At 43.7% G+C, this 17,378-nt stretch overlaps 1 protein-coding gene across 1 annotated transcript in view; it reads left to right on the forward strand.

The window, feature by feature from the left end:
* The window catches only part of LOC122727413 (maestro heat-like repeat family member 5), a 96,679-nt gene that overhangs the window by 65,505 nt on the left and 13,796 nt on the right, over positions 1-17,378 (forward strand). The window contains exons 21-25 of the mRNA XM_043964954.1: positions 1,893-2,030; positions 6,140-6,254; positions 9,103-9,246; positions 10,281-10,457; positions 11,988-12,143. Coding sequence (XP_043820889.1) covers positions 1,893-2,030; positions 6,140-6,254; positions 9,103-9,246; positions 10,281-10,457; positions 11,988-12,143 — 730 coding nt within the window. The remainder of the gene's footprint in view (positions 1-1,892; positions 2,031-6,139; positions 6,255-9,102; positions 9,247-10,280; positions 10,458-11,987; positions 12,144-17,378) is intronic.

The following is a 17,378-nucleotide window of genomic DNA, read 5'->3' on the forward strand; positions in this document are numbered from 1 at the left end:
CCCAGTGAAATGACTGGGATTAGACATAAGGGAGAACTCTGGGTTTAGCACTAAAGTGGAGGCAGATAGAAGAAATAACCTCCTTCAATCTTTAGTGAAAAGGCATCTCTTACATCAGCCTAATATTGGTTGCAGGGAGGGGGAGGCCCTGGCCTTGGATAGACAAAAAAGATGGTCTGCACACCTTGATTCTGCCCCAAATCCTAAGAGCCCAGAAATTATAGAGAACCCTAGGTAAACAACAAATATGCAGTAGATTGAGGATTCAGAAGATCTGGGTTCAAATCCAGGCTTTTCGTGACCTTTGGCAAGTTATATAACCTTTCTGGGCCTCAGTTGCCTTACCTGTGAAATGCAGAGGCTGGATGAGATGGCTCTAAGGTCCCTTCCAGCTTTAAATCTATGGTCTTATGACACATTGTGTAATATATCTTGGCCAAGTCTCTTCTATCTCTGCATCAATTCCTGCATGGGTAAAATGAAGGTTTTGCACTAAGTGATCTTTCATGGGGTGATGGAGAAAACTCTGGAAATCCCTGGACTCAGACCTCAGCTCTAGCCCTTGCTATATGGAGGTATTACTGTTTGAGAGCCCCATCGCCCTCTGAGTCTCCCAGGCTCCAGGTAACCTAGATGTCATCCTTGACTTCTCACTCTCTCACTTCCCCGTGGCTAATCTTTTGCCAAGGCTTTGTCTGTTTTATGACCTCTTCTCTCCTCTGACGCCACCACCACCACCCTGGTGCTAGCCCTCATCATCTCAAGCCTGGACTATTGCAGCAGCCTGCTGGTTGGTCTTCCTGCCACAGGTCTCTCCCCTCTCCCGGCCACCCACCAATCAGCTGTCTAAGTGATCTACCTAAGGGGCAACTCCAGTGGCTCCCTATCACTTCCAGGATCCAACAGAAAGTCCTCTATAGCAGCTAAATGGCACAGTGGATAGAGCACCGGCACTGGATTCAGGAGGACCTGAGTTCAAATCTGGCCTCAGACACTTGACACTTACTAGCTGTGTGACCCTGGGCAAGTCACTTAACTCCAATTGCCTTACCAAAAAAAAAAAAAAGAAAGAAAGAAAGTCCTCTGTTTGATATTCAAAGCCCTTCATACCCTTCCCTACTCACCTTTACAGGTACCTTATCCACCCTCCCAGACTCCTCTTTGGAGCCACACTGGCCTCCATCCTGCTCCTTGAACAAGGCCCTCCATCTCCAGACTCCAAGCATTCTCACTGGCTGTCCTCCATCCCTGGCATTTTCTTCTTCCTCATATCCACCTCCTTGCATCTCTGGCTTCCTTCAGGTCCCAGCTAAAATCCTACCTTCTACAAGAAGCCTTTCCCAATCCCCTTTAATGGCAGTACCTTCCCTCTGTTGATTATCTCCAATTTGCAGGTGTACATCCTGTTTGTACATAGCTGTTTCACTATCGTCTCCCTCATTAGGCTGTGAGCTCCTCCCTAGATTAGAGGCTGCTAGGTGGCGCAGGGGATAAAACACTGGCTCTGGATTCAGGAGGACCTGAGTTCAAGTCTGGCCTCAGACACTTGACACTTACTAGCTGTGTGACCCTGGGCAAGTCACTTAACCCTCACTGCCCCGCAAAAAACAAAATATTATATGAGACAGTCCCTAGATCACCTTTTGCCTTTCAATGTATCCCTAGCACTTAGCACAGTTCCTGCATGTAGTAGTAGATAATTAACGTTTTTTGACTGACTGACCAGGAACCTAAGTAAGAAATTTCATGTCTCTGGGCCTACATTTCAGATGAGAGTTGGCCTAAATAATCTCCAACGTTCCTGCCTGCTCTAACATGTGGGGACTCTAGGATCTATTCCAGCTCCCAAATGCTAGGATTCCTTGACTGACTCTGCTTCCTCTTGGCCCTAGAACCTCTCTGGATTCCGTGAAGAGTCTCCTGTACACCAGTGGCCACTGGAAGGACTTTGCACAGCTAGAGCTACAAGAAGCCTGGGATCTCTTCTCCAGCTTCGATACCTATCATCAGGGGGTGACCCTCATTGCCAGGTACTGGATTGGGAAAAGCCGAAAAAGTAGGGCCGGGAAGAGGAGAAGGAAACAGAATGATTCGATTCAATAATGTAGAACAAGAGCTTTGGACTAGATCATCTCTACAGTCCCTTCCAGCTCTGACATCCTTTGTTCTATGTTCCTCATCTCTGACACTCCAGGTTCAATGTCCTAAGATCCTTTCCAGCCCTGACATTCTATGTTATATCTCCCAAGGTTCTACCCAATCCTGACATTCTATCTTACAAAACTCCACCCAGTTCAGTGGAAAGATCCTCCAGTCTCGGGGGAAGAAGGTAGATTCTAACCTTTGTTCTGCCACTAACTCACTTTGTGACTTTGGGCAAGTCATTACCCCTCTCTACATTTCATTCAGAAAATAAAGGCACAGTTACACAGTGTTTGGCACACAGTAAGTGCTTATACTATTCTTTTTTTTACTAACTGCAATGCTGAATCATAATATTTCTAGTCGGAAGGGAACGCCAAGGAAATGGAAGCCCAAGTTTTGTGGTCAGGTACAGGTCAGGTACAGGTACAGGACTAAAAAGACCTTTAAAAAACATAATAATTTCCCCAATTACAAGTTAAAATTTTTTTTAACATTTTTTAAAGTTTTAAGTTCCAATTTCTATCCCTCTCTCCATTCCCTCCCCTCTCCCTTCCTTGAGATGGTAAGCAATCTGATACAGATTATACATGTGCAATCATGTAAAACATTTCCATATTATTCATTTTGTACAAGAAGACTCAAACAGGGGGCAGCTAGATGGCGCAGTGGATAGATCACCGGCCCTGGAGTCAGGAGTACCTGAGTTCAAATCTGGCCTCAGACACTTAACACTTACTAGCTGTGTGACCCTTATAGCACAATAGTATTCCATCACAATCAATATATCACAGCTTGTTCAGCCATTCCCCAATTGATGGACATGACCTTAATTTCCAATTCTTTGCCACCATAAAAAGAGCCACTAGAAATATTTTAAATGCCCTTTTAAAAAGTTCCTTCTAACTTGGAGATTTCATGAAATGAATTTGCCCAAGGGTCAGGCAGGTAATAAGTTAGAGACTGAAGTCAAGCCCAGATCCTTTGTCTCAAGAGTTAGTGATCTTGGGCAGCTAGGTGGCGCAGTGGATAAAGCACTGGCCCTGGATTCAGGAGGACCTGAGTTCAAATCCAGCCTCGGACACTTAACGCTTACTAGCTGTGTGACCATGGCCAAGTCACTTAACCCTCATTGCCCTGCCAAAAAAAAAGAGTTAGTGATCTTTCCACTAGCTAAGTCACCTCCTGGTTTGGATAGCTGGGTATGTAGGCTTTATAAAAGTTAAAGCAGAACTTCAGAGTGGGATTATTTACTACATGTAAGTAATCATAGAAATCCTACCATCCTTCAAGGCCTCACTCCCCTAAGACCTACATTCTTCAAGACTTCTCTGACTATTCTAACTGATATCAATCTCTCTCCTTGGTTCCTGATATGACTTGACACCTTGACACTCAATTGCATTAATATTAATAGCTAGCATTTATATAGTATTTTAAGGTTTGCAAATATCATCTCATTTCATCTTCATAGCAGTCCTGGGAAGGTAGGTATTATTATTGGCCTCTTTTTACTGAAGAGGAAACAGATACCGAGAGGCTTGCCCAGGCTCACACAACTCGTGTGTCTGAGCCCAGATTTGAACTCATGTGTTCCTGACTCCAGGTCCAGTGCTTTATTCACTGAGCTACCAAGTTGCCTCAATCCAATCCCTGATTCAACCTTGTTTTGTATTTTTTACACACATATTCCTATAATGCCCTCTCTAGCCTCTCAGCCTATTTGAATCCTGCACTTCCTTCAGGGACCCACTCAAATTCTTCCTCCATCTAGAAAGTCTTCCATGAGCATTCCAGCCCCAAAAAATCTCCTCTCCTTGAGTTCATTTTGTCCTTGTAATTGTTATTATGAGTCCGGCCTTGTAAGTGCGCTTGCTCGCTCGCTCGCTCTCTCTCTCTCTCTCTCTCTCTCTCTCTCACACACACACACACACACACACACTTTGTGGGGCAATGAGGGTTAAGTGACTTGCCCAGGGTCACACAGCTAGTAAGTGTCAAGTGTCTGAGGCCGGATTTGAACTCAGGTCCTCCTGAATCCAGGGCTGGTGCTTTATCCACTGCGCCACCTAGCTGCCTGCGCCCTTGTAAGCTCTCAATACACTAGTGGCTCTCTCACATTGTGCCTCCAAATGGCTCTATTTTTAAATAATCCATCTCTGAAGTCCTTTATACTCTGCTTCTAAACATCTAAGTGATTTAAGTCTTCCAAGGATTCTACTTGTCCAGCCTCATCTTGGGCAAACATTCACATGGAAGTATGTGACCCTGAAGTATCTGGGAACTCACCTATGTACATACATGAAAATACACAGATAAACATGTATAACTCTTACTCATATAGAAGTCTGACATGTCACTTTCATAGCAACAACTCTCTAAGACAGGCAATACAAGTCTGATGATCTCCATTCTATGGATAATTCTGAAAAGTCAAGTGACAGGCCCATGGTCACAAAACTAGGGAGCATCTAAAGTGACATTTGAACTCAGGTCAGCTGACCCCACGTCTAGCCCTTTCCACTATACCACCCTGCCTCTCCTACTCTAATGGATCTGTGATCTCAGACTCTGGACACTCCCTCCAGTGGTGCAGTGGTACATTCATACCTCCTCACCCTGGGCAACACTTGTCCATGTCCTCCCACAGATCCTCCCCAGGGAACCCACCCAACTCTCTAGGGAGGGCCTTTCTTTAGAAAACTTTGACATTGTGTGGATGCCAATGGAGCTTATAGGCTACTTGTCAGTTACCCCTTATTTTCCCTGCATGACCCACCCACCTTCTTTTCCAATCCTATAGTTCTCTGACATTTTTCTTTTAGGCCATTTCCTCTGCATATTTCTTTTTTGGCAGTACATGCTACAGCCTACTCACACCTACCATGTGTCATCCTCACAACATAATGATAATAATGATATAAAAATAGCTCTGCCAACATCCTCCTCCAATGTCTCATCATGCCAAAAGAGTCAGCGATCCTGGCTTCTCCAGGGTAGTGCCAGTAGCCCAAGCTATGGCTGGTCCTACCAAGCTGGGAGGAATTTCAGTGAAGGTCTTACAATGGACTATGTACAAACAAATGTCTAGCTAAGTGCTAAGGAGGGTTGGCCACCAGAGAATGCAGATTTTGTTGTTGTTTTATGGCCACAGAAATACATCAAGATCATCTACCAGTGTATTGAAGGGGGTTATGAATTGTGTTTTTTCATAATTAGACTCTTAGCAAAAATCATCTGGAATCATCAACTTACCTTCCTCCCCTCCACTCCTCACTGTCTGGATTTGAACACCAGCACTCAGCTGATGGGTTATGCCTTCCAAGAGTATCAATAATCTCTTAACTTTTTCATCCAATGGCTTTGTCTCAGTTTTTGTCCTAAAAATAACTTGCATTTTGTAGTACCTTAAGATTAACAAAGCACTTTCACCACTTTCATCACAATAATCCTATAAGATATAAAGAGCAGGGGCAGCTAGGTGGCAAAGTGGATGAAGCACCAGCACTGGATTCAGGAGAACCTGAGTTCAAATCTGGCCTCAGACACTTGACACTTACTAGCTGTGTGACCCTGGGCAAGTCACTTAACTCTCATTGCCCCGAGGAAAAAAAAGATACAAAGAGCAAATTCTTCTAACCCTGTTTTACTGGTGAGAAAACTAACACCCATAGAGTTTAAGTGACTTACCCAGGAACATGTCATTGCTAGGTTTTGAGTGATCTGCCCAAGTATCATGGGTAGGATTTGAGAGTTTAAATGACCTGCACAGGATAACACAACTAGTACGTTTCATGGCTAGGGAGGGATTTGATCAGCTTGCCTGGGGATAACCAGTGCCAATGCTGACCAGAACCCAAGTCTTTCTTAACTACAATGCACTCACTATTTGTATACATGCAATACACAGAGAAACAGACACCCACTCACAAAGTCAGATGTTGGTATAGGATGCCTTGGTCATAAGTATGTCTCATGCCCTTCTGTCCCATTGCAGGGCCATGGTGCAGAATTCCTGCAGCCAAATCAAAGGAGTCCTTTACCAGACCATCTCCAACATGGAGGCCAAACCAGAACGTGACAAGAAGGTGGCCAGCCTCTTTTTCACAGAGGTAAGATACTTGCTGAGGGTAGGGAGGGAACTCTGGGTATCTTCTTCAAGAATATTCCTATTCCTATCCCATTTCTAAGGCCCTAAACAGGAAAGAGAATCTCAAAATCCCAGAGGTAAAATGGACCTCAAAGACCAGGTCTAGTCCACCCCATATGTAAATAATATGCTTGACAAGGGGTCACCCCAGCTCCAGCTGAAGGGGCAATCCTTGCCTTCAGAAGCTACCCACTGCACTCAAGGATGGCTCTTAATAGACAAATTTCCCTTACTGTGAGCCTAAGCCTTCCTCTCTACAACCTCCACTCATTTTAGTTCTGCTCTTTGAGTCCAAGCACAACAAAACTAATCCATCCCCCACTTGACAGCCCTTGAAAGACTGGAAGACAGTTACCATGCCCCTTCTTGATTCTTTTAACCAAAAAAATTCTGAAACATTCCCAGGGTAAGACAAATGTTCTAGCTCAGAGGTTTGGGAAAGTATAGGCCATTCTTCTGGCACAGAGACAGAGCCTAGTCCTCCTTGAGCATCCCTCATTGTCCCATGAGACAGCCTTTCTCCAAGGACTACTTTCCCTACCCATTCTAGAGCCTGTATCTCTGCCCAATCTGGGCCCCTCTGTAGGAGCAAAGCCCCATCGGGCCTTTGGCTCCCAGAAGGAAGGCAGTGGGTAGCTATGCCTCAAATAACCCAAGAAGCAGAGCTATAATTAAGGCGAACCAGCAGGACTTCATCTGAGTGGGGTATGTGCCACAGGGTAGTAGACTTATGGGGCCACTGACAAACAGTTGTGTTCCTCTAGGGAAGAAAACAGGGTGAGATTCGATGATGGAAAGGAGGAGATATAATTATGAAAACAGTGGCTGTGTGGAAAGAGTCAATCGGTCAACAAACATTTATTAAGCACCTACTATGTGCCAGGCAGTTTAATGGGAGAGATAACATGACAACTATATACAAACAAGCTATGTACAGAATAAAAATGGATAATTAAAGGGGGTCAGGAAAGGTGGGCTTTTTTTGGAAAATATAATTTAGTGTTAAGAAAAAGTGCCAAATTCATTTTAAATGACTAAAAAAAACATAACATTAAACAAATACAGAAAACTTGGAATAATTATTTATGTAATGCTATGAGATAGTTTAATATTAAGAGGAATAGGGAAAGTTTTTAATGAGAACTCTCTAACAAAAGCATTATTAAAAATAAAGTTTATATATCATAATTACATGCACGAGTCTTAAAGGCACAGAACAATGTAATTCTTTTAGAGACATGAGTCCACATACAGAATTACACAGCTACCCCTGAAAAAGAAGGTGGGATTTTAGATGAAAACAGAAGGAAGCCAGGAAGGAAACCTAGAGGCAGAGATAAGCAGAACATTCTAAGCATGTACAACAGCCTAATGTGATGGGAAGGGGCACAATAGGGAGATGACTTCAGTAAGAGCACCCTGCTTTCCTCATCCCGGGCGCATTCTCTTTCCCCTAAAGTTTTGTTCTCTTTGGCTTCTCAGACTTTGCTGAAGCCCAGAGCCCTGGGGCTGGGCATGACTGGGTTAAATATATAAAAATCAAAGGAGGAAAACAAAGACCCCAATGAAAGAAAGGATGGTCATTCTGGGCTGTGCCCAGATGAGAAAAAAAGTTCAACTAGTCTTTGCAAAAGAGTTTGGCGATCATGAGAAGACAAATGTGGGAGAGGCAATATGGTATGGTGAAAAGATAGCACTTGATTTGGATTCATAAGGTCTGGGTTCCCATCCCAGCTCTGCCCATGTGACCTTGGGCAAATCACTTCATTTCTCTGGGTCTCAATTTCTTCATTTTAGAGGTAAAGGCTGCCCTGAGAAGGAAGCAGGGACCACTTGAGACACCCAGAGGTGAAGCTGAAATATGATCATCATATCAGATCCCTGTCCTAGAAATATCCACAGCTACTTGTTGACTATAGGATCAAGGCACTCTGTCACCTTCTCCATCCCAACCCTAGCCTTCCCCCGTGAAACCTGCTTGCTCTGTATTCCCTATTTCAGATCTTCAGCACCAGAAAAGCCAATCTTTTTACTCTTCCCAAAATGGAAAAATCGAATAATTCTGTTACTGAATGGCCTTGTGACAAGTGACAAGTCCCTTTTCTCATCACTGGACCTCAGCTTGCTTCCCCATAAAATGAGAAGGTTGAATTAGATGGTCTCTTCTATCTTCCATCCAGCTCAGAAATGCTTTCGTTTTAACTTCTGAGTCCAAGTCCTGTCCATTTCCTTAAGCCCCCAAAATAGAAAGCATACTACCTCCTGCCACATCACTGTCCCTGGTCCCTCACCTACCGAAGGGCCAGACTAGATGGGAAAAGGAAGGGAGGGAACATTTATATATATATATAGTACCTACTATGTGCCAGGCACTGTGCTTTATTCACCTGATCCTCACAGCAACCTTGTGAGGTAAATGCTTTTATTATCCCCATTTTATAGGTGAGGAAACTCCCCCAGGGTCACACAGCGAGTGTGAGGTCCAATCTGAACTCGGGTCTTCCTGATTCAGGGCTCTAGCCATTGCTCTACCAGCTGCCTCTAAGGTTCCTTCCCCTCCTGTGCCCTGTCTATCCCCTTAAGCCATAGTAAAGTTCATAACACCCTCTTGCTATATCACTGTTCCTGGTTCATCAGCTTGAGACCATTCCCTGAGACAACACTCTGGAAAGATCAGCCCTGATCATTACTATACCATCTTTATTCAAAGGACACAGCACTATATCTATACAGACCTCATTGTCAGAGGAACATCCCCATGAGGGGAGAGGGGGGGATTAGGGATGACAGTGCCCCCTCCCCTGCTTTAGTTTCTCAACAGCCCAATAATGCTGAAGGAGCTACCTAAACAGGCTGTATTGTCACATCTCCATCAAGGGCTGACTGACCCCAACCCTTCCATCCAAGTGATCAGCCTGCAAGGTCTCAAGAATGTCATCTTTGACTCAGAGAAGGTAAAAAGGGGGCTGGGGGTGGGGGAGGTCACAATTTAGTCATTCATTGGCTTAGTTATCCATATACAGCACTCACTCATTTATCTATGAATGGGGACATAGGTGGGTGAGAAGAGCCTGACCAGGGAGGAGTGAGTGTGATAAGGATTTATAGATGTGGTAAGGGATAGGGGAAGTAAGAGCAAGCAAAGGGAGAGGCACTGAATGGTAGATAAACGGGGAGCCATCTTCTGTTCTGAGCATAAGATTGTAGGATTCAGGGCTGAAAGAAGAGAAGACTAAGATCCAGACATTTGCCCAAGCTCACAAGTTAGTCAATAACAGAACCAGGATTCTAACCTAAGTGTCCTGACCAAGTGTGGAAGAACCCTTCAGATCCAGTGCCTTTCCCACTAACTCCCTCTGGAGAGTGACACGATGAAAGTGGTATTTGCTAAGATTAATCTGTTTGGAATTTCCAGAAGTGGAACAGGCAACCTCATAAGGTAGTAAGTTCCACATTCTGAAGGGTCTCTTGGGAAAATTGAGTAACTATTTGTCAAAGATACTATAAAAGGGATTCTGTTCACTTATAGCTTGGCCTAGCTGCCCTCCATGGTCCCTTTCAGCATGGAGGGTATGTGATTCTGGATGAGAAGGAGCTGAAGCCCTGGAGAATACCAGATATATCAAAATCAAATAGAAGGGGCAGCTAGATGGTGCAGTGGATAGAGCACCGGCCCTGGAGTCAGGAGTACCTGAATTCAAATCCAGCCTCAGACACTTAACACTTACTAGCTGTGTGACCCTGGGCAAGTAACTTAACCCCAACTGCCTCACTAAAAAAAAAAAAAATCAAATAGAAACAGATACCATATCGACTTAGAAAACCATACATTAGCATTATCTGTGTTGTGTTTTTACTTATTTTCATTAAACATTTCCCAATTATATTTTAATGTTGTTCTGGAAACTTGGTAGTTTTGCAGGGTCCTAACCCTGCCAGGCTGCCTCAAATTTGACCCCCCTGCCTAGACCATTTTCCTCTCCCCCAGGGTAACCTTCTCCGGGCCCAGCTGCCAGCCTTCCTGGAGGGCTTCTACAATGAAAATGAGCAGGTGGTCATCAGGGTCATGAGCACAGTGGCTGATGTCCTGTACTGCCTGGGCCAGCAAGGAACTGGCCAACAGTGCCAGGAGATTGCCCTCAATCTTCGCAACTTCTTTGATGATGTGAGTGTGGTTGTGAAAGCATGGCTTCTAGATATCTCCAAGGGTGCTTCTCCCTGTACGAGATTTCTGGGGTGTTCTAGCTGAGATCTTAGAGGTCATCTCTAAGGTTACATCTGTAGTGTACTACTCTTTTCTCACTTCTGTCTTTCTCATTTTATAGAAGGAGAAACTGAGGCCCAGAGAGGGGAAAAAGAAACCTACCAATGATCACACAGCTAGCCAATGGCAGAGTCAGGAGTAGAACCCATATTCCTGACCCCAATTCTAGGGCTTCAGTGGAAGGCACACTGAATTTAGACACTATGACAACTCCTGTGTGACCTTGAGCAAGGCACTCCTCTCTGAGTCTCAGTTTCCCCACCTGTAAAAGAGGCAGTTTGTATTAAATGATTCTAAGGTCTCTTCTAGGTCTGGGCTTTAGGATCTGTAAGTACATACATGTTCCTACAATCAAGAACATAGATCATTTGGATGCAGCCTTTGGGCCAATGGCCCCAGAGAGCACACCTTGCCTCTCTCTTCATCTAGAGTTGTCAAGAGATGATAGAGAGGATCAGGCAGAGCCAGAACCTAACGTTATGGGTTCTAAAGTCGAGCTGAGTATATGGACTAGAAGGGTAAGCAAGAGAATCCTTCATGGCAGAACAGGGCAGTTCTCTTAGGTCGCACGTTGTGCATGGGGAAGTATTGGGTGCCAGACTGTGCCGTCACTTGGCATCCTTTGGGAACCAGAGGCCTGAGAGCTACAGGATCATTACTAAGGCACAAAGTCAGTGACAGCTGCATCCTCTTAGAACCCTCGGAGCAATCCTGCTCAGGTTACCTGGCTCAGAAAACATATATCCTGACAAGAGGATTACATATTAGAGGTAATTAGCTGAGAGACAATGTGAGTGCAAGCACGCCATTGTGTGTAAGGAGGATTGTGGGTAAGAGTGAATATTCACATGCATGAGACTTTCTATGTGTCCACTGATGTGTGTGTTTGTACATGTATGTGTACATAACAGCGTACATGTTTAAGAAAGAAAGAAATCCTCTCCTTCCAAAATTTTTAACTAAAAGAAGAGTAACAGACCCTGACCTTGGGGAGATGCTGGTCTGAGGTAAAGACATAGACCAGAGGGGTGGGGGGGCAGCTAGGTAGCACAGTGGATAAATCACCAACTCTGGATTCAGGAGGACCTGAGTTCAAATCCGGCCTCAGATACTTGAAACTTACTACCTGTGTGACCCTGGGCAAGTCATTTAACCCCAATTGCCTCACCAAAAAAAAAAAAAAAAAACCCATAGACGGGGCCAAGTCTTACCAAGAATTCCTAGGACCATACATCAAGGCTAATAAGTATTGGTAAAATGTGGTTTAAAAAAAAAAAACTGCTAGAGGCAGAGACTGTTTCATTTTTGTCTTTGTAGCCCCAGGGCATAGAACAGCCCCTCTCATACAGTAGGCACTCAATAAGTGCTTTTTGATCGATTCATTGATGATGGTTGCGGGGGGCGGGGTTCCTCTGGGTATGTCATCCTCAGGAACGAGATAAGGTACGAGCATCGGCCATCTCCCTGTTTGGAGACCTAGTGATTTCTATGGAGGGGAAGGATTACCATACTCTGAAGCCCCAGGTGCATCAGAGCCTGATCCCACTTCTCGTGCACCTGAAGGACAAGTGCCCAGCAGTTATAACGGTCAGTCAATTCAATGGTCAAGCAGAGAGGATGGTTGTCAGATAATCAATCATCCTGTCGGTCATCATGACAAGTAGTCACAGAGATAGGCAGTCATTCAGGTAGTCACTCAGGTGTAGTAATCAATCCAACAAGCATTCAGGAAGACAGAGGAGTTAGGTGATTAAGAGATCTCTGGGTCAGCCAAGCCATCCTTCAGGTTGTTACTGCATATGCCATGTGGGAATAAGCCCATCTCTAGGGAAAGGGATTCTACCTTTAACCTTAGCAAAAAGACATTGAATTGGAGCAGCTAGGTTGTGCAGTGGATAGAGCACCAGCCCTGGATTCAGGAGGACCTGAGTTCAAATCCAGCCTCAGACACTTGACACATACTGGCTATGTGACCCTGGGCAAGTCACTTAACCCTAATTGCCTCACCATTAAAAAAAAAATCTCTTAAAAAAAAAAAGACATTGAATCTTTGCCCTTGGGGAGGTGGGAATGGGGGAGATGGTGGAGGAGCTAGGGAAAGAAGAAGAAACAATTCTCTCTTCAACTCTGCTCAAGCATGGGACAACCCAGCCAATGCATATTCACACTGGCTGCCACCCTTCCCCAACTTAGACTGGTCTTATTGTCATTATAATTCCATTCACTGATTTTGTTTAGAACTACAGTCTTATTTCATTTTCATTCAATCCAATGTCCTGTTTTCATGAAACCAGCTCAGATATTTTCATTTGGCCTAGTACCTGGTTTTCATTAGGATAGATGCCTTATGAAAGCATCTATTATTATATATTATGAAAGATAGATGCTTTATGAAAGCATCTATTATTATATATTACTCCTCATTATACACACAACAATCCAGTCAAACTGGCCTTCTTGTTCCTCACAAAGAATATCCCATCTCCTGTCTCCAAGCCTTTATACAGGCTGTATCACGCCTGGAGTGCACTCTCTTCTCACTTCTGTCCTTTCTCAGACCTGACTGCTTTCAGACAACACTGCATCCCTCTCTATCCTTTCCAGAAGTGATTGTACCTTCACTAACACCCCTACAATATAGACTCACTGGTTCAGGAGGAGAAACTGGAATAGTCTTTTGCTCCCCAATGACATTTCCAGACTCTGCCTTTGCTGTCATCTCTCAGCACCCTCTACTACTCTGGAGTTCATGGTATCAAAATGTTCCAATTTATATCATGGTGACTGTTGTCTACCAACCCCTAGGTCATTCTCCCTCACATCTCAAGGAGCTTATTACCTAGCTTGCTGTCTTTCTCTTGTCCCTAACTCTTGTCCTTTTACCAGAGGACTTTAAACAGCTATGTTAATGCCCCTTCAGTCTTGCCAATTTACCATTTCCTTAAATCTCTCAACATACTCCTTTACTTCCCCTGAGTGTGGTCACACCCTGAACTTCACTATTATAAGTGCTCCACTTCCTTAGTCAAAAATGTTGACATTCCTCTACCTGACCACAATGTCCCATCATCCTATCTCACCTCATGCCTCACCCTTCCTGAACCCATTCAGGTTCAGGGCTTCATCTTGACCTCCAAGCCTCTTACCCCCTCAGTACTCTTTCAGACTATTACCATTGACTCACATTCCCATCACTGCTTAAATCTTTCACCTCTATCACATCTGACACCCTGTCAAACCTCAACCCTAGATCACTCCCATCATTCACCTCTTCTGTTTCTATTCTCATGTACCTGTACATTCAGAGCTAGAAGAAGTCATATAGCCTTGCAGACAGAGTACACTATAAATTCATGTTAGCCAACTTCAACCGCGCACTCACTGGAACAAAGCAGGTCTTTTATTCCTCCCTAATTGATTCCCTATCCTGCTACCTCAAAAGCTATTCTAACTTTCTGTCTCCTCAAGCTTCCAAATTCCTTTTCTCCCATTCTCTCAGATGAGACCCTCACTTCTTTAATGGGAAAATTAAGACCACTTACTTCAAAATTCCCTCTTCTCACCTTCTGTCAACAATTAACAATCATTTATTAAGTACCTACTATGTGCCAAGTACTGTGCAAAGTGTTGGATCCTTTGATATAATCTTCTCCCTGGAGATCCAGGCCAAGGCTAACCCCTCTACATGGGCTCATGATCCCATCCTCTCCTGTATTCTCCAGAATATTGTCTTCTCAATCTACTACTCCTCCAAACTTCAACCCTGACTCCCCTCTTCTTCTTCCCTAATGCCTTCAAAGATACATAATCCTTCCCATATCCTTAAGAAACTTTCACTGGACCCATCGCTTTAAATTTATCATCTCATATTATTCTTCATTTTCTCAGACAAACTTGAAAAAGCTCTCTAGACACACCATCTACTTCCTCTCCTCAACTCATTTCTCAAACCCTTTGCAATCTGACTTCTAACCTCTTCACTCACCTGAAAGTGCTCCCTCCAAATTGCCAATGATCTCAATTGACAAATCTTTTCTCAGTTTTCAGCCTACTTGACCTCTCTTCTGCATTTGACACCGTGGGCCACTCTCCCCTCCTCAATAGCCTCTCATCTCTGGGACTTCATGCTACTTACCACTCACTCCTGGTTCTCCTTGTACCTGTCTGACTCTTCTGGTTCATCATTTATAAGATCCACTATCCAGCTATAATAAAAAAAAAATCAGCAAAATAAATTTCAGTTGCAATTTCACAACTACAAGTTTTAAAAGTGTAAACTCTATGTAACTCTGAAAATATTGCTAATATTTTATAACAATAAATTACACATTCCCTACTATGAGGATTCCCCCAGACTCTATCCTAGTTCCTGTTCTCTTCTCTCTCCATGCATTTATCATCTCCATGCTGATGAATCACCAATCTATACAATATATTCAGCCCTAGTTTCTCCCCTTCAGTCCCATATCACCATCTTTTAACCATTTCAAACTTTATGTCCTGGAGACAGACATCTTATACAAAAGAGAACTCATTATCTTTACCCTTCAGGGAAACCCCACTGCCTTCCTAACTTTTCTATTTCTGTTGAAGGCACTATTATTTTTCTAGTGTCTCAGGTTAATAACGTCCAAGTCATCCTCGACTTCTCAATTTTACTCACCCCACAGATACAATCAGTCACCAAATCTTGCCATTTCTACCTCCTTATGATCTCTCCACTCACAGAGCTACCACCTTAGTTCCTCACTTCAATACTTCTGGTCCAAATAATTGGAACAGCTTCATAATTGGTCTCCAAGCCTTGGTTCTCTCCCCACTCTAGTCTAGCCTCCAAACAACTGCCAAAGTAATTTTCCTTAAGAGGAGGTCTAATCCCTTACTCTCGAGTGGCTCCCTATATCTTCTAGGGTCAAAGAAAAACGACTTTTCGCTTCTAAAGCCCTTCACAGCCTGGCATTAACTTATCTGTCTAGTTTCATTGTAAACAGCTCATCCTTCTGTACTCTATAGTTCTGGTGAGTATTGGGTATTCAGGGTGTATATGGTGTTCAAGAAGGACTAGCATCTCTGGCATGAGGGCTTGCTGATCCCTTTTACAGGGCTGCTCATCCACCTTTGGTGTCCAGTTAGCACTCAACTCTCACCTGTAGCTCCAAGAAGCTTAGCATGTACAGTGGCCACACCCTGGTAAATCATCTTGGCAAATGGGCTAAACTAGATTGAGGGTAATCAACAGACCTCAAACCCATCTGTGAGTTGAGAGATGGCAGGGTGTCTACCCCAAGGATGTAAAGACTTGCACCAGTGGAATAGGTGCATGAGAACAATTTGTTCCAACAGCCATGAGGCAGATGAAGCAGGTGCCATGCAGCCTTAGAGCTTAGTCAGACATCCTAGGCCTTTGCCAGTTGTCTTGATTTTTGTCTTGTCACTGGACTTTTAGTGACTATGGAAGAATAAGTGAGGCCGACAAGTTTGTACAACTCTGCCTCACTTAAATCCAACTCACATGAGTCAAGATATCATCCTGTACTGTCACCGATCTTCTTCAAAGACAAAAGACAAAAATCCAGCCTCGGATACTTAACACTTACTAGCTGTGTGACCCTGGGCAAGTCACTTAACCCCAATTGCCTCACTAAAAAAAAAAAGAAAAGACAAAAGACAAACAACAGTTCTGCCAACCTGGCCTTCTCTGTACCCGACACAGGCCACTCCATCTCCTGTCTCTGCCTTTGCATTGGCCATCCCTCCAGCTTGGAACATACTCTCTCCTCACCTCTGCCTCCTGGAATCCCTCTCTTCCTCTCACATTAAGCTCAAGCACCCCCTTCTCTAAATGACGCCTTCTCAGATCCCCTCAATTGCTAGTTCCCTTCCTCTCCAACTCCCTTGTCTTTATCTGTGGTTTTTTTGGTATTTATTATGTATACACCTATATATGCATTTCTTGTTTCCCCATTTAAATGTAAGCTTCTTATGAGAAAGCACTGATTCATTCTTTACAATTGTGTTCTCAGTACTTAGCTTAGTGCTTGGTATGCAGCAAGCACTTAAAGTTTATTGATTTATAGAATCTTTAATTTCTTTAAAACTTAGCTCAAGTGCCATCTTCTTCACATGAGGCCACTCCTGATCCTCCTCCCCCCACAAGATGCTAGTTCCACCTTTCAACAAATAATTACCTTGTATTAATTTTATATATTTCATATTAATGACTACATGTTGCTTCCCCCAATTTAAGGACCATTTCATTTTTTGTCTTTATATATGCTCATCTGTTATACAATGGATGGTATTTATAAGTCTCTTAATAAATATTTGTTGATTGATTCAGACCCATGCCTGAGGCAGTGGTACAAGAGAATGAGACTTGGCTTTGAATCCTGGCTTCAATACTTACAAGTTGTGTTTCCCTGAGCAAATTACTTAACCTCTCAGAACCTCAGTTTTCTTTTTTTTTTTTTTTGCAGGGCAATGAAGGTTAAGTGACTTGCCCAGGGTCACACAGCTAGTGAGTGTCAAGTGTCTGAGTCTGGATTTGAACTCAGGTCCTCCTGAATCCAGGTCCAGTGCTTTATCCACTGCACCACCTAGCTGCCCCCGTTAGAGCCTCAGTTTTCACCTGTCAAAAGGTCACAATAATATAGGACTGACAATCACTCATGCTAGTACTTCCTGTCCTTGAGGCTGTTGTAAGGAAAGTGCTTCATAAATCTGTAGCAATGGGAGACATCACGATTATTATCATTTCATCTGATGGGTCCTGCGTCAGTGGCTCTATTCCCAACAAGACATGATGACTTTTCTCAAGGTCCT

The sequence above is a fragment of the Dromiciops gliroides genome, chromosome 1, assembly GCF_019393635.1.
Source record: "Dromiciops gliroides isolate mDroGli1 chromosome 1, mDroGli1.pri, whole genome shotgun sequence".
Taxonomy (NCBI): domain Eukaryota; kingdom Metazoa; phylum Chordata; class Mammalia; order Microbiotheria; family Microbiotheriidae; genus Dromiciops; species Dromiciops gliroides.